General features: G+C 43.8%; 1 protein-coding gene across 1 annotated transcript in view; it reads right to left on the bottom strand.

Annotated features, from left to right (window-relative positions):
* Window positions 1-24,413, bottom strand: part of MUC6 (mucin 6, oligomeric mucus/gel-forming) — a 215,441-nt gene that overhangs the window by 57,184 nt on the left and 133,844 nt on the right. The window contains exon 5 of the mRNA XM_088471031.1: window positions 235-288. Coding sequence (XP_088327157.1) covers window positions 235-288 — 54 coding nt within the window. The remainder of the gene's footprint in view (window positions 1-234; window positions 289-24,413) is intronic.

The raw sequence follows: 24,413 nt of genomic DNA, 5'->3' as shown, positions 1-24,413 counted from the left end.
AGCCAATAAAAATGCCTGTTTGAAAACCCTGAAACATCACTTGGAAAAAACAGCCATTATTCCTCAGGTTTATTTTGTATATATCCAGTTTCTCTGTGGCTGAGCGAGTACAATACTATGTAAATACCCTGCAACGCAATGTGGGAGTACAACATTTACATGCTGATTAGGGTCAGAGACAGTGATTCATTTTACATGAGTTTTGAAAACTTGGCAAATCAAGACTGAGTTTACCTGATTTTAAATAGTCGTTTGGATCATCAGGAATTACTTGTGACTGAGACAGAGCTGTGGATGAAAAAGCAAAAATAAGTTAAAACTTCTTTTCTCAGAGACCATGCCAAAATGTTGTAAATCACTATATACAGTACATACAAAAGCTGCAAAAAGTATTTGTCATCAATTGCAATTTATTTATATGTATTTTCTTACATTTTCGTAAGACATGGAGAACCCTTTGCTACAATACACCTAAGTCAATCTTGGAGCAGTATTGAATAGGTCCTGTAATTGATATGAGTCTACCTGAAGACAATTTAAGAGTTTGAGTTGATAATATAAATACTGTACACTTGTTCTTTTGGGATGTCCCAGATTTGGTTAGTGATTTTCCAAACAAGAGCTTCAACATGAAGATCAAAGAACTGTCAAAGGATTAAATATTATTGAAAATGACCAATCAGGACAAAAACCTAACACAATCTCAAAGACTTTTAATTCCCCCTATGAAGCACTGTCAAATCCATAATAAAGAAATGGAAATGATTTGGCACAACTGTGAATTTATCTAGAACTCCAAAACTGATTATCTGTGAGAGGGAAACTTATTGGATTGACCACTTATGGTAACTCGGATAGAGTTACATTCTTTCATGGCAAAGATGGGAGACACTGTTGACGGCAGCTTATTGTCAGTTCATAAATAAGAACTTTTTGGAGAGTGGCAACAAGTAAGACGTTAAGGGGGAAATACAGAGGAGATTGAATAAATGACAAGGTACATAGAGGTATGACTTACACCTCCCATTTATCCTCATTTGGTGGAACTGTACGGTGCAATTCTGGCATGATAGTCACTAGATTGAAAGTGCCAATTAGTTTAAAGGCAAAATCCAGGTTTTGACTTTAAACTAAATGGTGCTTTAAATCTAGTGACTATCTCCTTGGAATCGCGTCGGCTCCCACAAATCACGGACTATTACTTTTGGCCTATATATATGGATATAAAAACAGGTTTTGTAACACATCAATAGTACAAAAGACATTTTGTAAAATACAATTTTACTAAAAAGTGTCTAGTTTTTGTTGCACAACTGTGTAATGTATGCAACACTATTTCTCAGAGTTTTCAGTAGGCATTTTTGTGCAGATATTTTATTTAAAATTTAAAAAGTTGTTACAGTGAGCTGTAGCTCTCAGCATAATGATTTTAATAAAGCAACTTCAGTTTTGAATGGAGTTACCCCATTTATTGAAAATTTGGCAATTTGGGAGATTTATCAAAGCTTGAAGAGAGATAAAGTGGAGAGAGATAAACTAACAACCAATCAGATTTTGTTATTTTTCAAACACAGCCCGTAAAAAGACTGTTAGAAGCTGATTGGTTGGTACTTTATCTCTCTTCACTTTATCTTTCTCCATGGTTTGATAAGTCTCCTATGTATCTTAATTTAATATATGCCAGTAAATGGATAATCATGTTGGCATGGATCAGTGGTGTCATTATGGTTCCTGTGAAACCCTCCTAATAATTACTGAGCCTGTAGGATCATATTATGATAGTGCTTCCAGAGGGACACAAGATCCCCTCCTACATGAATGAAAAGGGTTGATTTGTATGTACTAACCCACCATAAATAAGAAAACAGAAACACAACTAACGCGTTTTGGTCAGAATTTGCCATTAAACCTATACATCGTATTATGTTGGTTCCTGATATTCTACTTTTTGTCTTAACAAAAGTATAAGAAGGGAACTGCAGATAGAGACATTGGGCAGCTGAGAGAAATATATTCTCGGGAAAATAGATGTGCACACTCTTATGTTGGGAGATGGATAATAAAATAACCAATGATTAGCAGCAAGATGTTAAAAGCAACTGGGTTAGATCTTATTGTATAGCTAATGCACTTAGGTCATTTTACTTTTACATTAGCTGGATAAAATTGGGGAGATCAGAGACCAAAAACTATTTAGATATTGATCTGCTGCAACCAGAGCCAGAGAACTGCTGCAAAAGAATGTAAAATCCTTGGATGCAATAAAAGGAGATTAGATACGCATAATGGAAATACAACTTAAGTCATTGGTTCCCAAACTTTTTTGAATCACGGCGCCCTAGAGTATCAGCATTGCTTTCACGGCACGCCTAAGCCAAATGTTTGTTATTGACACATTCAGAAAAAATTTAGTAAAAAAAGTGAAGTAATTGTGCTCACCTGTCATCCTTAGGTCAGTTATGTGGTTGTGGACAGGTTTGCACTTCTGTTTGTTCACATATTTACATTACATTGACCATAAATAATTTGATTTGGTGCTGGACCACCAACCAGAGGCACTCCTGCAAGTGTCCCAAGGCACCCCAGGGTGCCATGGCGCACAGTTTGGGAACCACTGGGCTAGTCCACAATATAGAGTACTGTGTTGCATACCTGTTTTTAAGAAACATATTTGTGAACTAAAGATGTGTAAGAGGCCCTTTTGATGAGTTTAGTGATAAAGACTAGGCAACTGTGATTTGTTAATATTGGCAAAAAAAAATGATTCTGCACTAATTATTATCTGTGCATATATTCATTATAAACACAAATATTTGTATAACCAACTTCTCATACCCAGACCTGTTTATGTGGCATTGTGGCATCCAATGGGACAAGAGGAAAGATGTTTTTTTTTACCAACATACAAAGCAGTTTTCTGAATGGCCAAGCTTCCCATCATGGTTACTTTACTGACTCTTGTCCTTTCTTCACTCTCACTTTCTAGTCCTGTCACTCTTTATAGTGTATACTGGAAATAATCCAGAGCTGGAGATACTCCTTTGTCATAAAAAAAAAGAAAAACTACTTATTCCATTTAAAATGAGTCACTGTGACGGTATGCAGTCGGGAAGCCGGCGCACGTAAGCCCGAGGCTTCCTGACTGCTTTATCCCGGCGCGGGTTAAATGTCATTTTACTGACGCTGGGTGACCGGCGCACGGCATCCCAATCGAAGTGATGCCGGGCGCCGCTGCAGACAGCCGCTGGGGGGGTGAGGGTTAAGTTTAGGGCTCCCGGGGGGGACTTATGGTTAGGCATCCCCCTGGGGGGTTAGGGTTAGGCTAGGGGGAGGGAGGGTTAGGGTTAGGCACCCCCGGGGGGGAACTTAGGGATAGGCAACCCCCCGGGAGGTTAGGGGTAGGTTAGGGGGAGGGAGGGTTAGGGTTAGGCACGCCCCCGGGGACTTAGGTTTAGGCAGCTGAGAAGGGGGGATTAGGTTGGGTTAGGCATTTAGAGGGGGGATTAGGGTTAGGCACTGGGGGGAAGGTTAGGGTTAGGCACCCCTAAGGAGGGTTAGGGTTAGGGGGGTTAGGTCAGTTTATACTTACCTGCGGACGATCAGGATTTTCAGCCATGTCGGCCAGCCGCTGTCGGGATTTGAACCACCGGACTTGCGTCCGGCGGTAATTCGTATGTATTCCTCTGTGACATATGCTATTGAATTATTGTTCCCGTGTCTATGACAAAAGACCATAATTCAGGAGGCTAACAATCCAATCCAGAGTAAGGATCTCTACTCCAACAACAGTTGTAGAACCCAACCCTGACTCATACATTCTCAACAATGATAGACGTTTGCCCAATATTGTGTATATTTAACTCTGCAGGTTCAAATCATGTAATCCAGAACAAAAAATAGCCTCTGGGTAAAAATGAAGAGGTTCCTATTGCAGATTATTCCATCTTGGACCTCAGATATGTAAATAGGAAGATGACAGCTTTGCCATTTTGTCATGTAGGTTGTAACAATGTATTGTAAGTCCTAGACATCCACTTGAAATATTGAATGAATGAATTATTGGAGCTTTGTAATGTATGTGTTGCGATGTCCTGGGTTATGTGGATGACATGTCTTCGTGTTCCATACGTGTTGTTGCTACATACCTGCACTGTTCAGCAAGATGCTGAGGCAGAGGGGAAAGAAGAGCTTCATAGCAGAATGCCTGTGGTTACCCCTCTATCGTTTCTTCCTCAAGCTGTTCCCCAAATACACCCTTTTCTATGGCAGTTCTGCTGCTGCCAAGGAGTGTGGTAAGAGGCTGTCATGAAAGCCATGAATCTTATATAGCATTGTGTAGCTCCTCCCTCTAAGATAAAAGCCTATGTATTGTTAACCTAACAGGATCTGTTCCCTATCACCCTTCATCTTGATGCTAAATACCAAATGCATTGATAAGTGCATTAACCTATTACTGTATCTGATTTTCTGCACCCAGAAGCAGGATACAGCGATAGTGCTAATGCGTATGATCTACGTCTCTTATTTGCCAACAAGATCACAGCATCGTAGCTAAAAATGTATTAAAAGCTTTGAGGCAATTCTTAAATGCAGGTGGAGTCTCCCTATTAAGATCCTTTTCTTTCTTTCAGAACTTTGCATTGCAGATTAATAGATTATATTCATGAAGGAATCTTGGAACATGACGCACAACAAGTAAATGCTGAGGTTCAAAAAACAGCGCTGAAGAATGCTTGTGAGCAAGTGCGAAATCAATAAATAAAATGAATATAAATTATACTATAAAGAAAAAGAAAAAACTATTGGGTATATTTACTAAAGTGAGGGTATTTAGAAGTGGAGATGTTGCCCATAGCATCCAATCAGATTCTAGCTATTATCTTCTAGAAAGGTGCTAGATAAATGATAACTAGAATCTGATTGGTTGCTATGGGCAACTACTTCACTTCCATAAACCCGCACAATAAATATACCCCTATGTGTTGGTTCACAATGTCTTAATAAAATGTAAATGGATCACAGGGGGCCGCACAATAGTTCCAACTAAGGGGTCTATTTACTAAGCTTTGCATGGAGATAAAGTGGACAGAGATAAAGTACCAACCAACCAGCTACTAATTTACATTTTTCAAACACAGCCTGTGACATGGCAGTTAGGAGCTGATTGGCTGGTACTTTATCTCCCTGTTCACGTTAACTCCATCCAAGGCTTAGTAAATAGACCCCTAAATATCTAAACAGACAAACAGATTACTGTAGTTGTTCACTTACCTAGTAACCTAGTAATATTCAAGTAAAATCTCATGCGTGAACAATGAAACCACATTGCTAATGCAGAGATGAATGCAAGTCTGTTTGCTGAGTGTATTGTGCGTATTTTTGTACTGCGTATGCTCCGGAACCAAGTGGATGAAACTATGGGCAATGCAGATTTATATTTATTCCAGTTACATCACCATTTTCTACTGAGTTGCTGTGACTGGGCTGTAATATAGAGTTCCTCTTATGTATGCAAAGTTCAGCGAAGGAGTGTAGATGGAATGGCGGACTATGATTAGACATATATACGTCTGTCTTCAGATGAGTCTTTTGCACCAGGGATAGAGTGCACTGATAATTATAGATAGTATCCATGGGTACAGAGATATGTACAACACAGATTGCTGGAGATTACTACTGACTTGCATTTAGCTATCTATCTATCTATCTATCTATCTATCTATCTATCTATCTATCTATCTATCTATCTATCTATCTATATTATTATATACATCTCCAATGGCGGCACTCAGCGGTCTGTTTATCAGGCAATAAAAAACAAGCACACCAGTGCTGTTGGCAACGTTTCTGACTATAATCGCCCGTTGTCAGGCTACAAAACTACCATTCATTATTATATAAATAGATTTTTACTATAGAAAATATTATTTATCACCAGTTTTATTACCAGTAATTTATATAGTGCACACATACCACAGCGCTTTACGGAGAATATGCAGTCATTCATATCAGCCCCTCCCCAAGTGGAGAATACAATCTATATTCCCTACCACACAAATGTACTTACATACTAGGGGTAATTTTTGTTGGGAGCCAATTAACCTACCAGTATATTTATGGAGTGTGGGGTGGTACTGGAGTACCCGGAGGAACTCCAGGCAAGCACGGGGAGAATACACAAACTCCAAACAATTAGGGCCATAGTGGGAATCAAATCCACAACCTCAGTCCTATAAGGCTGTAATGGTAACCATTACACCATCCGTGCTGTCCATTTCTCATCTGTTCTTCAACTGTTGTATCTTTATTGTAGTGTTCACATTTAAGAATTATTTAGGGATCCTCGTGAGGTGAGTGAAGGCTCAAAGTGTCAGCACAGAGTTTAGCAGAATGTCTTGGCATCAGTGGATGATGCTGCAATGAGAGGAGGATGTGCTCATATACTATCTGATATGGTGTACAAGCCTTTGTATAGTGCAGCCAATTAGAGTTTGACATAGGCTGTGATACCTGTAATTTAAAGAAGTGTAAATGTTACAGTAGGTGAGAAGTTTAAATGAACAAAAATGTTACAACATTCCTGACCCCCAACTTCAATGAAGGCATTTATGTGTCCTGCAGACAGGTGCATAAGTGTACCCTAAGTAAACATTAATTGCATTATTGTGCTCAATTCACATTATACTTGCAATAAGTAAACATAAATGAATAATCCTCTCAGGTTATTAATAAAAGAAAAAAAATAGGACCTATAGGTTATTAGATTTTAGGGCTTGCTGTTCTCACATCCACAAAGTCATATCAAGGGGTACATTTACTAAAGTGAGAGTTTTTAGAAGTGAGCTTTAAAAGTGATGTTGCCAGCAACCAATGAGATTCTAGCTATTATCTTCTAGAAGGTGCTAGTTAAATCTCAATTAGAATCTGGTTGGTTGCTATAGGCAACATCACTTTTAAAACTCACTTCTAAAAACTCTCACTTTAGTAAATTTACCCCAAGAGTAAAATGTAAAACCATGGCACAAACTAATGTAGAATGTTAAAGATACAATACCTTATCAATGATATCCCTCTGTAATTGTCCCATGTTCATATGTTATTGGTCCTTCATTCCATGCACAGAATATAACATAAAGCTACTGTAGTTTACTCTGCAAAGTAAATAAATGGAATTATTTTGCACAAGATTCTCCATTCCTGGTGTTACAGTCCATTTGCAATGTTTAATTATTTATTCTTACTACAGACCAAAGAAGTGCTTTGTATTGTATCCAAGCTTTGTGAGTCTGTATTAATTAGTTGTAAGTAATTTAGCTTGGCCATGTTAAGAACAGTGCACTGTTTGAATTGTTATTGTAAACTAATGAAGCCTGAAAATAATGTTTAAATTGTTTGATGCAGCTGTATTAATCTGAAGCTGGGTATACAAGCTCGGCTTCAGCATCAATAATAGGATAAAGTTCAAGTACATTCAGTTTCATATTGATGGCAACCCAGATCTAGAAGAAATGTAACTCAGTGCCATTTGGGCCCTTACTTACAATTTATTCGGTGAGTTGCAAATCACTATTTGTTTTAGAGGCAAACTCTAAAATCGCAGAAAAGCTGTCGTTTTGTTTATCACAACCCATTGCAAATGGCCCCACATTGACAAACATTTGTATTTCGAAAATCCAAAACATTGGGTGTTATATCTGGTGGTTTGGAGGCCAAATTGTTGGTGATTTGACACAAGTTAGTGCTCATTGTTAAAATTGCATCTACGATATTTAACCTCGGGCTAGTAGTTTTGTATCTAGGTACACACACAGATCACTGGAAATGATGATGACCAAAAGAAAAGCCAAAAAGTACATTTCCTTGTGATCAGCAGAAGTTTTAGTATCCCATGGAGGGCACTCTGCCCCATACATAAAAAGGGATTGACTGTGGAGAGAATAAAAATAAATGAAAAAAATAAAAATTATATATATATATATGGGGTCAGGGCCTCAGGGCCTGATGACGTGATTCGCCATGATCGCGGTGTTGGGCAATTGTTTCTGCCCTGGAGCCACTCTGCAAGTTTTGGTAACTGTTCAGTGCTGAGCCTAATATATTTTCTATGTACAATATTGTCATGACAATCATTTTATTTCCCACACAAATTTATGGCACTGCTAACAGGCCTCATGTGCAGTGCAGGGAAAAGACCTCTAAACCTCAATCAGAGATGGACGGTATTGCACAGCCACATGGAAGCGCCTGTGCAACACCATCCTATTCTAATGCAGCAGGAGGTGTCTGTAGGAAAGAGATGCCTCCTGTCAGCATCTGTGATCCAAGTGCTGCATCCAAAAATACAGCATCGGATCGCAATGGCCGCAGTAATTACCTATCTGAGTAAGCTGAAGAATACTCAACATGGGCAAAGTACATTCTCAGCCAGGGTCAGGAAGTCTGCAGACCCTGGCCCAGGCACTCCCAGAAAATGAGGGCGACTCGACCCCGTTTACGGAAATGCAGGCAAACTATACCCCTGCATCCGCCCCCAAATGGCCGCAGCATGTCAATCTTGCTGCGGCTTGGGGGCACTACTTGAGAGGTCACAGAACCCGTTTTGCACATGTGCAGGCCCCCAACAATCGGAGTTGTACATAAAACATTGGGGTTGCACAAATCTCAGAATCATGGCCTCTTTCACTTAGCACTATTGTGTCTCTAAATCAAAGCACTTATCTGCAGGGCCGGATTAAGCCTTAGGGGGTCCCAGGGCACTTAAGACAAGGGTTCCCCTGTGCCTGCTGTGTGCCTCCTCCTCCCGCACTTTCATGAGGGAGCAGCAGCGCAGTACCTACCTGCACCAGGGGGAGACTCCAGAGTATCTTCTTGGGCAGTGCAGGGACCAATTCAAATTGTCTCCAGGCACTGCCATCAGCAGCAGCTTTCCCAGTGGCAGCACAGCAACTGGGACAGCTGCTGCTGGTGGCAGAGGCTGGAGATGAGCAGAATCATCCCCAGACAGCAGCGCCAGAGCTAGGTGGGAGCCAGTACAGGCAACAGAAATCTGACACTAATTTTGCTTGATTCCCCCATCCCTCCCTGCTAGGTACAGGCCAGACGGCTTGAGTCTTTTCTTACCTCTGCAACGGGGAACCTCTGAAGAAATGGATCCTCTCTGGGCAGACAATAACTTCAGTCGATATTCATTATCCATGTAGGCAATCACATGGTTGGGAAGACATCTGTTTACATGGGAATATAACCAATGTCAACAATATACAACGGAGGTACTGTAATATGGTTTTGTTTTGAATTGGTGTCTTAACGAAGATGATTATGCCCCAGCCTTTTACTTCTAATCTTTAAAGTTGTGGACAATCTCCAGCCCCTCCCCTGTGTGTCTTACCTGCAGTCTCATCCCACTGTGTCTCTCCAGCATCCTCAGATTTCCCACTGTGTCTCCCCAGCAGCCTCAGCTACATCGTGTCTCTACATAACCTCAGCCCCCCTGGGTCTCTCCATAGCCTCAGATTCCCCCACCCCCATGTCTGATCAGGGGAGGTTTAAGTGAGGAGAGGGCACGTGTGCAGCTTCGGTATTGGCCACTTCCTCTCTGGCAGCACAGTAGACATTGGCTTGGTGCCATAATCTACTGCGCATGTGCAGGTCTCTAGGAAAATGGAGCCTGTGCCTTATTCCTGGGGACATGCACCATGCTGCAGTGGTATGCATATGATAACTTGATATCCGTGCTTTTTTGCTGATGATACGCAACGGTACACAGAAGAACAATACAAATGAATGGATGAAATATGATCAAATTGCATGGCCAACAGAAGAATTCATCTTGTGACATACAATATAGGCAAGACAGAGATGAGTAATGTGTGTAGATGATGCTGACCATGAGAGCTTTCAATCCTGAAGAATGGGTAAGAGACATTAGGATAGCAAGCATAACAGTCCACGTGGAAACCGTGGTACCCTACTGTAGATGGTGTGCAGGGAGCCGAGGGCCAGGTGGTGTGGGGGCCTGGATGAGTCAGGGCCTTTGCTAGTACATAGTCCCAAATGTCAGCCAACTCCAGGTTCTCGTAGGGGACCTATGGTGTCAAGGGCCAGGATGACATTAAGTCCACCTGAGTCCAACAATGTGCAAGGGCCTTGTGATACAAATGTCAGATTTGTAATTGGAAATTCTGCTTGACATAATATTTATCAGCAATTTATTAGAAAATGTTCTTAAGGTTAAAGCCATCAAAGCAATTTAAGGCTTAGAACTCAGGTCCTTTAAGAGAATGGTAATGGTCGTATACTACAAGGAACACCCCTGCAAATAACTTTTATCCACACCTTTGTCTCATTACAATAATCTCACTCCACAGAATGAAAATGACCTCCACAAAGAAGACCTATTCAGTGTTTTGCCAAGATCACCTTCTCCCCAACTTTTATTTCTCTGGCAAACTACAAACCAGCAAAATATTAGGTGTATTCACACTAAATCTATGCACACAACAGGTCCAAAGCTGTATTTCAGTCTATTTCGCTTTTATGTAAATGTATTCCAATGTTTATAACAATATTTTTTACCGAAAATTAGAAATGATAAATTCCAGAGCTACAGAGTAAAATACAAGGAAAATTGTTTCAATCCACATTATACAGCAGATTATAAAAGAGAAGTACCTTCATAAGAGAGAACTGAAGGCCTGATTCATTAAGGATCGCTATTGCTAAGAGTACGCAGACCAGGGGCAGAACTATGGGAGACAATGGAGGCACCTACCGCCGGGCTCCAGCTCTGAAGGGGCACCTCCTCCATTGTCCACAACATATTCACCCCACTTAGGGCTGAAACTATTTACCTGGAGTGTACGGCCGCCCAATACATGGCACCCCTTCCCGGCACCTGGGATGCCACCATACACTAGTGGAGAGCTCCATGTCAGACCATCAGCTGCTGCCTTCATCTATCTATAGCCTGTCTGCATGCACATTGCTACATTAGGAGTGTCAGCGGCTGTGAGGGGGGGGGGTACCAAATTATAACTTGCCTCCGGGTGTCTTGGATGAACTTACGCCACTGACGCAGACAGCCTACTGTTGCGTACTGCGCATGCACTGCAGCGCGTGTGCGCGAAGGCACCACTGCGATCACACAGACCACGGAGAGCCATCGCAGAGTGATTGACAGGCAGTCAGCGTTTGGGGGTGGTGAGAGGGAGTGGTCAGAGAAACGCAGGCGTGTCATTCCGTTTGAACGCTGTTGCATGGGTGCACATAAATTAGCCAGTGCGATTGCATACACAGCTTGAGTACTTACTGCATGCAACGAGGTTAGCAATTTCTAAGTAGGTCAGGGCTGCTGTAATTCTGCATGAGGGGCCGATGCTACTCAATGTTACCGATGTTTTTGGATGTTTGCAAGGTATTACAGATGTAAGATAGCGGTAGTGGGAGGCAGTGGGCGTCTCTATGCTGGCTGTGCGACGGCATTGTGATAGCAATCATTAGCATATTTTCACAGCAGACCTGTGTGTGATTGCGGAGCTGCAATCGCAATATTATTATTATTAATAGCATTATCATTTATTTATATGGTGCCACAAGTGTTCTGCAGCACCTTACAAAGTACATAAACAAACAGGTGACCAGTGACTTACAGTACAATACAATAGAATGCAGGACAAGGACATGGATAATATACAATGTCACATTAGCGACCATAACACCCACATAAGCAGCAGAGCATAAGCAACAAGTGTTAGGTGCCCTAGTGGGGAGTAAGAAGTAGATGAAAGTAAAATAGGTAGAAGCACAAGCAGGTAGAGGGCCCTGCTGGTATAAGCTTACATTCTAAAAGGGAGGGGCAGGCAAACAGGTGTGATACAGATGGGGTAGACGGGGAGGAAGGAACATGTAGCAGCAAGTTAGGATGAGAGGTGGAAGGCTTTAATGAAGTAGGGGGTCTTGAGAGCCCATTTGAATGATTGTAGAGAGGTGGAGAGTCTAATGGGGAGAGGAAGAGAGTTCCAAAGGTGGGGAGCAGCACGGGCAAAATCTTGGAGGCGGGAGTGGGAGGAAGTAATCAGTTGGCATGTGAGGCGGCATGCATTAGTTGAGCGAAGAGGGCAGACAGGAGAGTGGAGGGAGAAGAGGTCAGAGATATAAATGGGAGAGGAATGGCCGAGGGTTTTGTAAGCGAGCGTGAGAACATTGAATTGGGTTCTGAAAGGGAAGGGGAGGGCTTGTAGGAGAGGGGAGGCAGATGTAGAGCGTTTGGAAAGGAAGATGAGCCAAGCAGCAGCATTGAGTACAGACTAGAGAGGAGAGAGATGGGAGTTGGGGAGGCCAGATAGGAGAAGGTTACAGTAGTCCAATCTGGAGACGACCAGTGAGTGTATGAGGGTTTTAGTAGCATCCTAGGTGAGATAGTGTCTGATCTTGGACATAATTTTGAGATGTAAACGACAGGACTGCGAGAGGTTCTGGATATGTGGTTTGAAGGAGAAGGATGAGTATAAGTCAGTGCACTTTGGGGCTAGATGAGATAATTGTGCCATCAATTGATAAAGAAATAGTGGGAAGTGAGGATATGTGGGAGATCCTTATTGAATCAGGTTCTTTAAATCTTTCACTGAGTACACATTAAAGCCCTGATTCAGTGGCCAATATGGGCTGGATTTGCAATAAGGGGAAAGAAGGGACACCTACATTTTCTTTTTTCTGCATGGCACTTCAAGTCTCATCAAGGTACTCTAGCACCTCTTATTATGTTTACAATTAGAGTGTGCAGTCCAGCCCCCTTCTCCTTTCCACATGAGACAGGGATAGGGATGACGTTTGCTATGAAAAAAATTATGAGACGTCATTACCAGAACAGGCATCCTGGGGGCACTTGTTCTTCTACTATGCTTGATAAAAAGCTCTCTCATCAAGATAGCAAAGCTCAACATCTTAATTGAATTCTGCATTACAGCTTTGACCTGACACTGTCTGTGTTCAAAGTGTCGACATTTTAATTGTTGAACTCAGAACTGCATAGCGTTTATTTGTATTATTTAGAGACTGTTGAATGTTTATATTTTTTTCTGATGGTTGTAGTCTTTTTTAGTGAGATGCTTCATGAAAATGCTGCTTTCTATTCCTATGTGGCGTATCTATAATGGGTGCAGTGTGTGCGGGGCACACCGACCCCGGGTCCAGGGGGGCCACGCACCGCACCCATATTATTTTAAACTTACCTGTCCGTGGTCCCACGTCGGGTGTCTGCACTGCTCAGAACACCGCTGCGGCCATTTTCCGGCGTTCTGCGCATGCGCAGTAGACTACGGGCACACTCTAGTGCCCGGAGTCTACTAAGGCTCTGGTGGCTGGTTAGCCACGTCAGTCGGCTGCCGGCCACCGGGGAGAGAGGAGGGGGCCCCGCACGAGGAGTGCACACGGGCCCCCTCCTCTCTTAAGACACCCCTGAGTGCACAGTAATGGTGCCCATACATCTGCGACAGATTGCCGCGATGCAGGGCATTTCCGATCACCATCGGATATTTCCGATCGCCCACCATCGATGTTCTGCGATCCGTTGCCGGATCGTGGACATTTCACATGTTAAATGTCCCCGATTTGACGATTGCGATCATATTTTTATCGCGATCATCAAATCGCCGAAATCCGACATGTTGGATTTCTGAGATCCTGCGATGCCGGGTTGCAGGATCATGGCAATCCATCTCTGATGTATTGGGCCCATTAAATGACTGGGCAATTTATTATAATACAGGAAATGTGTGCTAAAACAGACATTTGTAAACTGTCCTCTAGAAATCCAGCATTTGCCATGGATCAGCCTTGGTTAAATCTTGCTCTTGGAACCATAATAACCCTCTGTTGACTGAAATAATTGTTAATAAAAACAAAATATTTAACATCAATGTTTTCTTTTCAAGTTCTAACTATTAAAATATCCATATATACAGTACATATCTACAATCAGCACCTGTTTCATTTACATTCTTATTCACTTTACATTTTATTACTGTTTTTAAGCTTCCCACCAGTCAAATAGGGTCATTTAGCAAGTTTCATCTAAAACTATATAAGTTTTTTGTAATTCATTCACTCCCTATTCACCAGCCTTGGGAGAGAAAGCTGGGGAAGTCATTACCATGTTTAACAGCACAATATTTACACATGAAGATCAAGTTATCGGTATCAGGTACACAGAAAATAATCAAATAGCCTTATCTTGGGCAGTGTTTAAAGCTTTCCTGTATCAGCCCTGAGAAACAAACTTTATGTAATAGAGTGCTGCATTGCAAATTACGCATACGAAATCCTGGAACATAATTTTATGTGTCCGTGTATGATGAAATAATATGTCGTACTAATATCTTGTCACTTTTTACTCACATATATACAAGTTAATGACATTTTCTGATGAAATGTAAATATCATTTTTGTTAGATATGTGTTTACTGTTTGCCTTGTTGGCTTTACAGGTGGAAATGCTCATGTTTATGAGTAACCTTAATGATATTTTATAAGATTCTGTGAAGCAATCTTTGAATAAACAATGACTGACATACACACAGTGCTTTGTAGTGTCATGCTGATGTTAAAGTTAAGGTTTCTTTGGCTGTTCCATATCCCACCTGTTCTGTAGCCTGATGGCAGGTGGAGAATACAAGTGTATATAAAGGTTCTCTACATTTACAAAAATAAGCTATTTTATTTTAAATATTTTACAAGTTTGTTAGAAACTTAAGTAAATATTTGACGTAAGGTTGGCAAAAAGGTCCTAGCTTTATTGATACTGTAGCTGGAGTGATTAATTCATCTAGAAAATATATGTATATAGTAAATAGTATGTCACTGAATGCAGGGCCATTGAGACATTTTCAGGGCCCGGATGATACCCCCTCTCTCAGCACCACTGACTGAATGAACACATAGGGGTATATTTACTAAGGTGCAGGTTTTTAGAAGTGGTTTTGTTGCCCATAGCAACCAATCAGATTCTACTTAACATTTATCTAGCACCTTCTAGAAGGTAATAGCTAGAATCTGATTGGTTGCTATGGGCAACAAAACCACTTCTAAAAACCCGCACCTTAGTAAATATACCCGATAGTGTTAGCATGGGAATGAAGATGGCTTTCTCATTACCTGGACTAGCTAATCATGCTAGCCTAGGTGAATACTCCATGCTGCTGCTCTGATCTCATAAACTGATCTAATGATACTCTGCAGAATAACTTGTGGCTGTTTAGCGAGACGAAAGTCTACTTGTGAGTTCAGTGGAATATACACTGTTGGCTGCGGCTACCGCAGAACATAAGGGGCTGATTCAACAATTTGCAATGTGGGTGATGTGCAGTTGAAATGGATTGGGAACGCTAATAACGTGGCAGATTGTGACTGCAATGCTTCTCATTTTACCTCATGTGAGCGATATTGCTCTCACGTAATTATCAGTGATGTGAGCAGCCACATATCATGACAGCACATGGAGGATCCTTCAATATGCCCCAAGAGGCTTAAGGGCTAATGCACAGTGAGTAGTATGACAGTAGCCATGGTAAAGTGGAGAGTGATAAAGTACTAGGGCCGTAACTAGGGGTGTGCGAGAGGTAGTCCCGCACAGAGTGCAGAGCCCTGTGGACGCCCTGCAACCAGAATCTATGTAGCAGTGCCGCCTGGAGCATCCCTAAGACGTTTCAGACATGCAAATTGCTGCCCTAATAGCCGGCCGGAGCGAACTAAGGATGCCCGGGCATTGCTGTAATACTTGATGTTTGTAGCTCTGTCCCTCCATGTGACGTCACATGGAGGGGGTGTGGCCTGCACCGGGCGACGCAAGCCGTTGTTAGTACCAATCAATCAGCTCCTAACTGTCACTTTACATTATTTGAAAAATGGTGGTTAGGAGCTGATTGGTTGATACTTTATCACTCTCCACTTTATCACTTTTCAAGGCTTAGTACATCTCCTCCTATATAAGCTGACTGAGTGCATGCTTCTTTGTAGTAGTAATCACCAGTACAAAGCTTTACTGAAATTATACAAACTGTATTTCTTCTGTTTGCACGTGTTAGAAGTAGGGGTGAGCGGGTTCGGATTTCTGAAATCCGAACCCCCCCGATCCGAGTCAGATCCGAGTCAGGCTCGACTTTTCCCGCCTGACTCGGATCTGAAATCGAGGCAAAACGTCATCATCCCGCCTTCCGGGTCTCGTGGGTTTTGTACCCTATATAAGGTACCCGCGTCGGCGCCATTTTCTCACTCGGCTGTGGACAGTGAAGAGGGAGGTTGGGAGTTAGGGCTGGCTGGGCTGTGTAGTGTAGTGTAGTGCAGAGTAGTGTTGTGCTGTGCTGTGCTGCGCTGTGCTGCTGTTGTCCACTACTTCAAAGTCCATAGGGGCTGGCTGTGTTGTGCTGCTGTTGTTAATAGGGGCTGTGTCCACTACTTCAAAGTCCATAGGGGCTGGCTGGACTGTGTTGTGCAGTCAGTTCTCCATAGGGGCTGTGTCCACTCCAAAGTCCTGTGCAGTGTCCCAGTCCTAAAGGGGTGCTGTAGTGTTGTCCAGGGGGTGCTCTGTCCATCAGGGGTGCTCCCCCCAAGTGCTAAAAAAATAATATTTTTTCTGTGTTTGTGAATTGTGTGCGCAGTAGCCGCACGTGCATCAACAAAGTAGTGCCAAGCGTGCGCCTGTGTCATAAGTAAAGGGCCGGCTGGCTTGACCGTTAAAGGGTGCTGTAACCCCCAAAGTACACTCCAGTCCAAACTAAAAAAAAAAAAATATTTTCTGTGTTTGTGAATTGTGTGCGCAGTAGCCGCACGTGCATCAACAAAGTAGTGCCAAGCGTGCGCCTGTGTCATAAGTAAAGGGCCGGCTGGCTTGACCGTTAAAGGGTGCTGTAACCCCCAAAGTACACTCCAAACCAAATAACAAAATATTTTTTCTGTGTTTGTGAATTGTGTGCGCAGTAGCCGCACGTGCATCAACAAAGTAGTGCCAAGCGTGCGCCTGTGTCATAAGTAAAGGGCCGGCTGGCTTGACCGTTAAAGGGTGCTGTAACCCCCAAAGTACACTCCAAACCAAATAACAAAATATTTTTTCTGTGTTTGTGAATTGTGTGCGCAGTAGCCGCACGTGCATCAACAAAGTAGTGCCAAGCGTGCGCCTATGTCATAAGTAAAGGGCCGGCTGGCTTGACCGCTAAAGGGTGCTGTAACCCCCAAAGTACACTCCAGTCCAAACCAAAAAAAAAAATATTTTCTGTGTTTGTGACTTGTGTGCACTGTGGCTGCACGTGCATCAACAAAGGAGCAGCGCCAAGCGTGCGCCTGTGTCCCATAAGTAAAGATCCGGCTGGCTCATTTCTTAAAGGGTGGTGTAACCCACAAAGTGCACTACTCTCCAGCAAAAATAAAAAAATATTTTCTGTGTTTGTGTGCGCTTTAGCCGCACGTATATATCAATATAACATAAATGGAGGACCAAACTTTCTCAGATAAAAATAAAATAGGGAAAGATCAAGAACCACTTCCTCCTAGTGCTGTTGCTGCTGCTGGGAGTTGTTCATCATCCCAGAGAGGAAGTAGGAACATCACTACTTTTACTAAACAATTGACCCTCCAACAGTCCCTAGCGATGAGGATGAAGTATGACAGCAGTCATCCTGAAGCAAAACGTATAACTGAGGCCTTGACTGCTATGTTGGTGTTAGACGTGCGTCCGGTATCCGCCATTAGTGCAGTGGGATTTAGACAATTGATGGAGGTAGTGTGTCCCCGGTTCCAAATCCCGTCTAGATTCCACCTGCATCCACAAAGCAGCAGCGACAAGCGTGCGTCTGTCTGTTAAAGGATGGTGTAACCCTCAAAGTGCGCTCCACAAACAATAAAAATATTCTTCTTCTTTTTTCTGTCTTTGTGAATTGTGTGGGCTGTAGCCGCACTTGCATCCTCAAAGCAGCAGCGACAAGCGTGCGTCTGTCTGTTAAAGGGTGGTGTAACCCTCAAAGTGCGCTCCACAAACAATAAAAATATTCTTCTTTTTTTTCTGTCTTTGTGAAATGTGTGGGCTGTAGCCGCACCTGCATCCTTAAAGCAGCAGCGACAAACGTGCGTCTGTCTGTTAAAGGGTGGTGACACCCTCAAAGTGTGCTACACAAACAATAAAAATATTGTTCTTTTTTTTTCTGTCTTTGTGAAATGTGTGGGCTATAGCCGCACCTGCATCCTTAAAGCAGCAGCGACAAGCGTGCGTCTGTCTGTTAAAGGGTGGTGACACCCTCAAAGTGTGCTACACAAACAATAAAAATATTCTTCTTTTTTCTGTCTTTGTGAATTGTGTGGGCTGTAGCCGCACTTGCATCCTCAAAGCAGCAGCGACAAGCGTGCGTCTGTCTGTTAAAGGGTGGTGTAACCCTCAAAGTGCGCTCCACAAACAATAAAAATATTCTTTTTTTTTTCCTGTCTTTGTGAATTGTGTGGGCTGTAGCCGCACTTGCATCCTCAAAGCAGCAGCGACAAGCGTGCGTCTGTCTGTTAAAGGATTACATCGGTGACAGCATCCAAGTAGGCATGTCAGACAGTCCGTACCTGTACTGGCAGGAAAAAGAAGCAATTTGGAGGTCCCTGTACAAACTGGCTCTATTTTACCTGAGTTGCCCTCCCTCCAGTGTGTACTCCGAAAGAGTGTTTAGTGCAGCCGGGAACCTTGTCAGCGAAAGGCGTAGGAGGTTGCTTCCACAAAATGTGGAGAAGATGATGTTCATAAAATGAATTATCAACTCTTCCAGGGAGACGAGCCTCCAGAACGTACAGAGGGACCTGTGGTTGTGGAATCCAGCGGGGACAAATTAATACTCTGTGAGGATGTACACAACACTGAAGAGGGTGAGGAATCGGTGGATGAGGAGGATGAGGACGACATCTTGCCTCCGTAGAGCCAGTTTTTGCAGGGACAGATTAATTGCCAGCTTGTTTTGTGGGGGCCCAAACGAACCAATCATTTCAGCCACAGTCGTGTGGCAGACCCTGGCGCTGAAATGTTTGGTTTGTTAAAGTGTGCATGTCCTGTTTATACAACATAAGGGTGGGTGGGAGGGCCCAAGGACAATTCCATCTTGCACCTCTTTTTTTTCTTTGCATTATGTATAGTTTGGGGCCTAGTTTTTCAAACTGCCATCCTGTCTGCCACTGCAGTGCCACTCCTAGATGGACCACGTGTTTGTGCCGCCCACTCATATCTCTTAGCATAGTCATCCAGCTACCTCGGTGCAACCTTTTGGACATAAAAACACTATTGTGAGATGTGAGGTGTTCAGAATAGTCTGGAAATTAGTGGAAATTAAGGTTATTGAGGTTAATAATAGCATAGGAGCAGAAAAACCCACAAATTCTGTGATTTTAGCTGTTTTTATGCTTTTTTTCAAAAAAATACAGATCCAAAACACAAAACCCAGAACCCAAAACACGGAAGGGTGGTTTTGGCAAAACCAATCCAGATCCAAAACACGAAGAAAGATCCAGATCCAAAACCAAAACACAAAACACGAAAAGTGGCCGGTGAACACCCCTAGTTAGAAGTTGGTTGGTTGCTATTGGCAACTTCTCCACTTTATCTCTTTCCAAAGTTTGGTTCATCTCTCCCTTGATTTGGTGCAACTTCTCCTCTTATAAGAAGGGTTCCAGAGATGGGGAAACCTATTCTCCTATACATCATTAGTTTTAGTGAGAGACAGTTTATATCACTGTCTGAGTATAACGGAGGTTATTGACCCATATTTCTCAGTATACTTGTCTTTATTAACAGTATTAGGAGCTGATGTGGCTTTATAAAATTAAAAGACAGTGGGCCCCATTTATGAATGAGTGATTTATTTTTTTCTTACCAATCCTTACCTACGGTAAATGGAGCTGCTGCTGTCTATCAACACTGATAGCGCAGGTTTTCTAATGACAGACAGCAGCAGGATTTGGTATTTAACAACGAACATTTTTTTTTACTTACTGCTCGTTGTGTTTCTTGAATCTCTCCAGGGTTCTGCTGTTTTTATCTAGCGCTGTTGAGTGCTAAGGTCTCGGCAGGGAGGCGGTTGCATCCGGGTCCATACCCAGAATCCTTTGCTGCACCTCTGTCACCTCGCAACAGGCTGAAGTCCAGAAGTAGCTTTATTTACTTATTTTTTTTCTGATTAATGCTAGCCATACATCAGACCAACTTTCCTCCAACCGTCCAACTGACCAGCCGAGCACACCAGCCAACTTCTCTCCAACTTGTGATGTTGCAGAAGTAGGCGGCAAGGTTGTGCTTACTTCTGCATGATTCGAATACATTTTTTTTTTTTTTTAAAGAACTATTTTTTTGCATGTCTATTTATTATTTAAAATTATTAAAATGTACCCTTTGGTATACTTTTGTACAGCGGGAGTATGTAATAAATTAAGGATTAAAGTAACGCCTGTGCAGTGTATGTCAAGGACCCAAACTAGGAAGCGGTGTGATAGCATAAGGTATCACGCTGCTTCCAGCTGTTGGCCGGCATCGGCTCTTATCAGCACCCGTCTCCTGGCAAGAGCAGAATGGTAAATTCAAGTGAAAATATTAACTCATGCTCAAGGGGGTGATCGCGTGTATGTGTGTGATCGCGGGGAAGTGATTGCGGGTGGGTGGGGTGATCACGGGGGTGTGGGCAGGGGAGACTGAAGGTGCTTCTGCAGGGAGTGGTGGTGGGGTGTGTTGTATGTGATCGCAGGAAGGTAGAAGAATGTGAAAGTGCTGTTGCGGGTGGTGATCGCACGGGAGGGGCTTGGTGTGGGCAGGTGGCACTGAAGGTGCTGTTGCTGGTGGTGGTCATGGGGTATATCTATATAAGGGTTCATTTATATATACACACATTGACACTATACAGGGTTCCATATACACACTGACACTATACAGGGGCCCCCTATATACAGAGTGACACTATACATGGGCTCATTATATAAACACATTGACACTATATTCCATATACAGTACAGGAATTATACCCAGCATGTAAGCAGGTAACCTCAGTGCTGGGTACTTGCAGTATGTCTGCCACAGGACTGGTTGCATTGCGGAGGAAGGGGTTTGCCGATTCTGGGGTGGGCACCCACGCTGCACCTGTGAACGTGGGGGTGTACCTGTGATCTCTGTGTCCTATTGATACACCTCCCGGCTCCTGCTCCACCTTTGTTGCCGAGCCCGGGATGACGGGCAACAGCTCGGTAGTGATGGAGTGCCGCAGCTGCTGCTGATCCTCCACATGGCTCCTGCTCCACAGCTGCCGCCAGTCCTGGGATGACGGGGGCAACAGCCCGGCAGTGATGGACCGACGCAGCTGCTGCTGATCCTTCTCCCGGCTTTTGCGCCACTGCCAATCATGGGCTGACAGGGGCAGCAGTCCAGCATGATCGGCATGAGGATGGTGACAAAAGTAGGTGGGCACTGCCGACCATTGTTCACCTACTTATCATTTAGTTGGGGGTACACTAGAACGATTAGTTGGGAAAAAAATCAAACTAGTTGGAACAACTGTTATTGGCCGTTTTTAGGTGTGGGGGAGCAAATGAACGATTATTGTTTGCTCCCACACACGGCTCAACTATCATTCCAACCAGCCAACTAGTTGGCTGGTTGGAACAATATCATCCTTATGTATGGTCTGCTTAAGGAACACACACTCGGCATCCTCCCAAACAGCCTGCACAAGCCGTGAAATCCAGGACATCCTACAAGCCGACTACATTTTTCAGCGCAATCGGGCACAGTAAAACACTGCTGCCAGCTTCATTAACACTACCACTCACTGGCGAGCAGGTTAGTGTTATATATAACTAGAAAAAAATGCGGCAAGCAGCAGCGCTATATTGTGCCCCTTATAAAACACATTCATAAATGGGGCCCAGGTTCTTAAAATATGGTAAATAAAAATGTTCATACCTATCCAGCAATAACAAAGAATACAATTACCTTGTATTATTAAGGGGGAGATGTACAGAGGACAAGAGGAGGCGCTGCCTATAGAAACCAATCAGATTTTTATAAAATGTACTTGATAAATGTTAGCTAGAAGCTGATTGGTTGCTGTGGCCAATTTCTTCTTTAGAAGTTTGATACATCTCCCCATGAGTATGAAGGTTGGTAATGATTCATCCTAAACAGTTTTCCTTCAATACATTTTATTTTATCAAGTACACAGAGCTGTCAAGGGTCAAGTACACTGCATGACACCAAGTCATATATTTATATTCATATAATGTTTGTTAATATAAACGCCCTAGCGGCTGATGGCAGCTTCAAGTGTATCTGGATCACTACTTTCAACCAATGACTTGTGGAATCTGTAACGGTTACCCTATAAGTTATGTTGCATTGGCTGTTGGAGGTCAGTGCGTTCTGAATTGAAGCCTTGTGTTGGTGACAACTGGGGATGCTGTTGGCACTTTGTGTTCATTTAAAATGCTGAATAAACCACAACATTAAAAATTGAAATGCGGACTTCTCGATTATTTTACGATAATAAAGCATTAGTAGTAAAAAGTACACACAATGTGTAATGTAATAAACTGTCACCTACACAAGAAAAAATAGTGTCTTGCATGTTATTAATAAATGTGGAAATGTCATATTCCACATAAAATATAATGTAAAACAAACTCTCCCACATCTGTTGTTTGCTCCTTTATCCAACAATAATCTTGTTTCCTGTAATCTGTGGCGTAACTAGGGTAGGGCTGGCGGCAGTGGCGGATCCAGGGGGGCGATTGGGGCGATCGCCACCCCTAGCACCAGTGTGACTGCGACCGGATGTACAGTGTCCCGGCAGTTCATCTCACAGATGCTCTCTCCTGTCAGCTCAGATGTCTACCGCTGCGCCGGGCTTAGCTCCATGCTGCAGCGTCTCACAGATACCTCCACCTCCCCACTTAACCTATTGGCTGGCAGGGCCACATCCCGATGCGGCACATCCCCCCGAACTGCAGTTCGCATAGAGGGCTGGTAGGGGCTGGCCAGGCACAGGGGGAGGCGGCATCCGCAGGTTGCCAGGAGATGGCTCCGTCGATGGAGGAACACATGGACACTTGAGACAGCGGCAGGCAGGAGGGTAGGGTGCGGACTACACCAGGCATACGGCAGTGGGGGCCCCCAGGCTCTGAACCCATCTTACCCGGTCACCTGGACTGTGCACATCCTCCCTGGGCCTCTGACTCCCATCTCACCACCGGGGCTGGTGCAGTATTATCACACCCGGGTGTCAGGCGGTGGGGTCACTTCACTGTGGATGAGGAGAGTCGGCTGCTGGGGCATCTGGCTGCTGCTGGAGCTTTGGGGTAAGTGGCACATTAAATGCATAGAGTAATGACTGGTGGGTGGAGGCTCCTTGTACTGGGCTCACAGCTATAGGGGATCCACACTCCCTGATATCTCATATCAGGAACTTATAGATATCCTCAAATATCTTTCCCACCCCTGGAGAGTGAGCCTAACGCTGCAGCTAACTATTGGGGGTTGCTGTTATATTCTCCCGAGTTTTTCCTCGCTCCTGCTCTTTACATTGGGTAGGGGGGGGGGACTGGAAAGAGGAGGAGTTGGGACTGGAGAGGGGAGGAGTCAGGACCAAACGGAAAGCCGCCCCCCCCAAAAGATAAGTCTAGGTCTGCCACTGGCTGGTGGGGCACGTGTCCTGGGCGCCGTGGGACTGGCAGTGCGGGAGGGGGCCGGCCTAGTTATCCAGTGTAGTACCAACCGCAGTGAGTGCGGTCAGTACTACACATTTACACAGGACCGGCACTAGGCTTCCCTGAGCCCAGCGTCGGTCCTGTGCTCCACAGGCGAGCCCCTTCCCTCCCCCTGAGCGCTTACCCAATAGTGCTAGAAGAAGGGTTGGAGGCGGGCTGAGGCTGTGCATTTTTACACAAACTTCGCCGCCAGCGCGGTGGCGATGTGTGTGTTAACCAGCAGCCAATGAGAGTCAGACAGACTCTCATTAACTGCTGCAGCGCCCACTGCCAGAGCCGAGCTGGAGCTCACTCAAGAGCTCCGCCTTCCGGCTCCTGCAGTGAGTAATGGGAGAGACATCATGATGTCTCTCCCATAATGCAAAGCGCGTCAGCCCAGGAAGACTGACACGCGGACCACAGTGGGAGCCGGAGCGCGGATTCAGGTAAGTTTTTTTTTATTTATTTTTTTTTGTATTTGTTGGCTCTACTGAGGGTACAACTGTGGTGGGAGGACTACTACTGGGGGGGGAACATCTCCTGGGGAGGTCTACTACTGGGGGCACTGCTTTGTAAGGGGAGACCTCTACTGGGGACTACTACTGGGGGGGCTTACTACTGGGCACACTACACTGTGAGGACCACTACAGGGGGAACTGTATAAGAGGCACTGGATA

Source organism: Taudactylus pleione, unplaced genomic scaffold (assembly GCF_031769625.1).
Source record: "Taudactylus pleione unplaced genomic scaffold, aTauple2 ptg000109l, whole genome shotgun sequence".
Lineage (NCBI taxonomy): Eukaryota > Metazoa > Chordata > Amphibia > Anura > Myobatrachidae > Taudactylus > Taudactylus pleione.
This window is presented reverse-complemented; position numbering and strand designations above follow the sequence as displayed.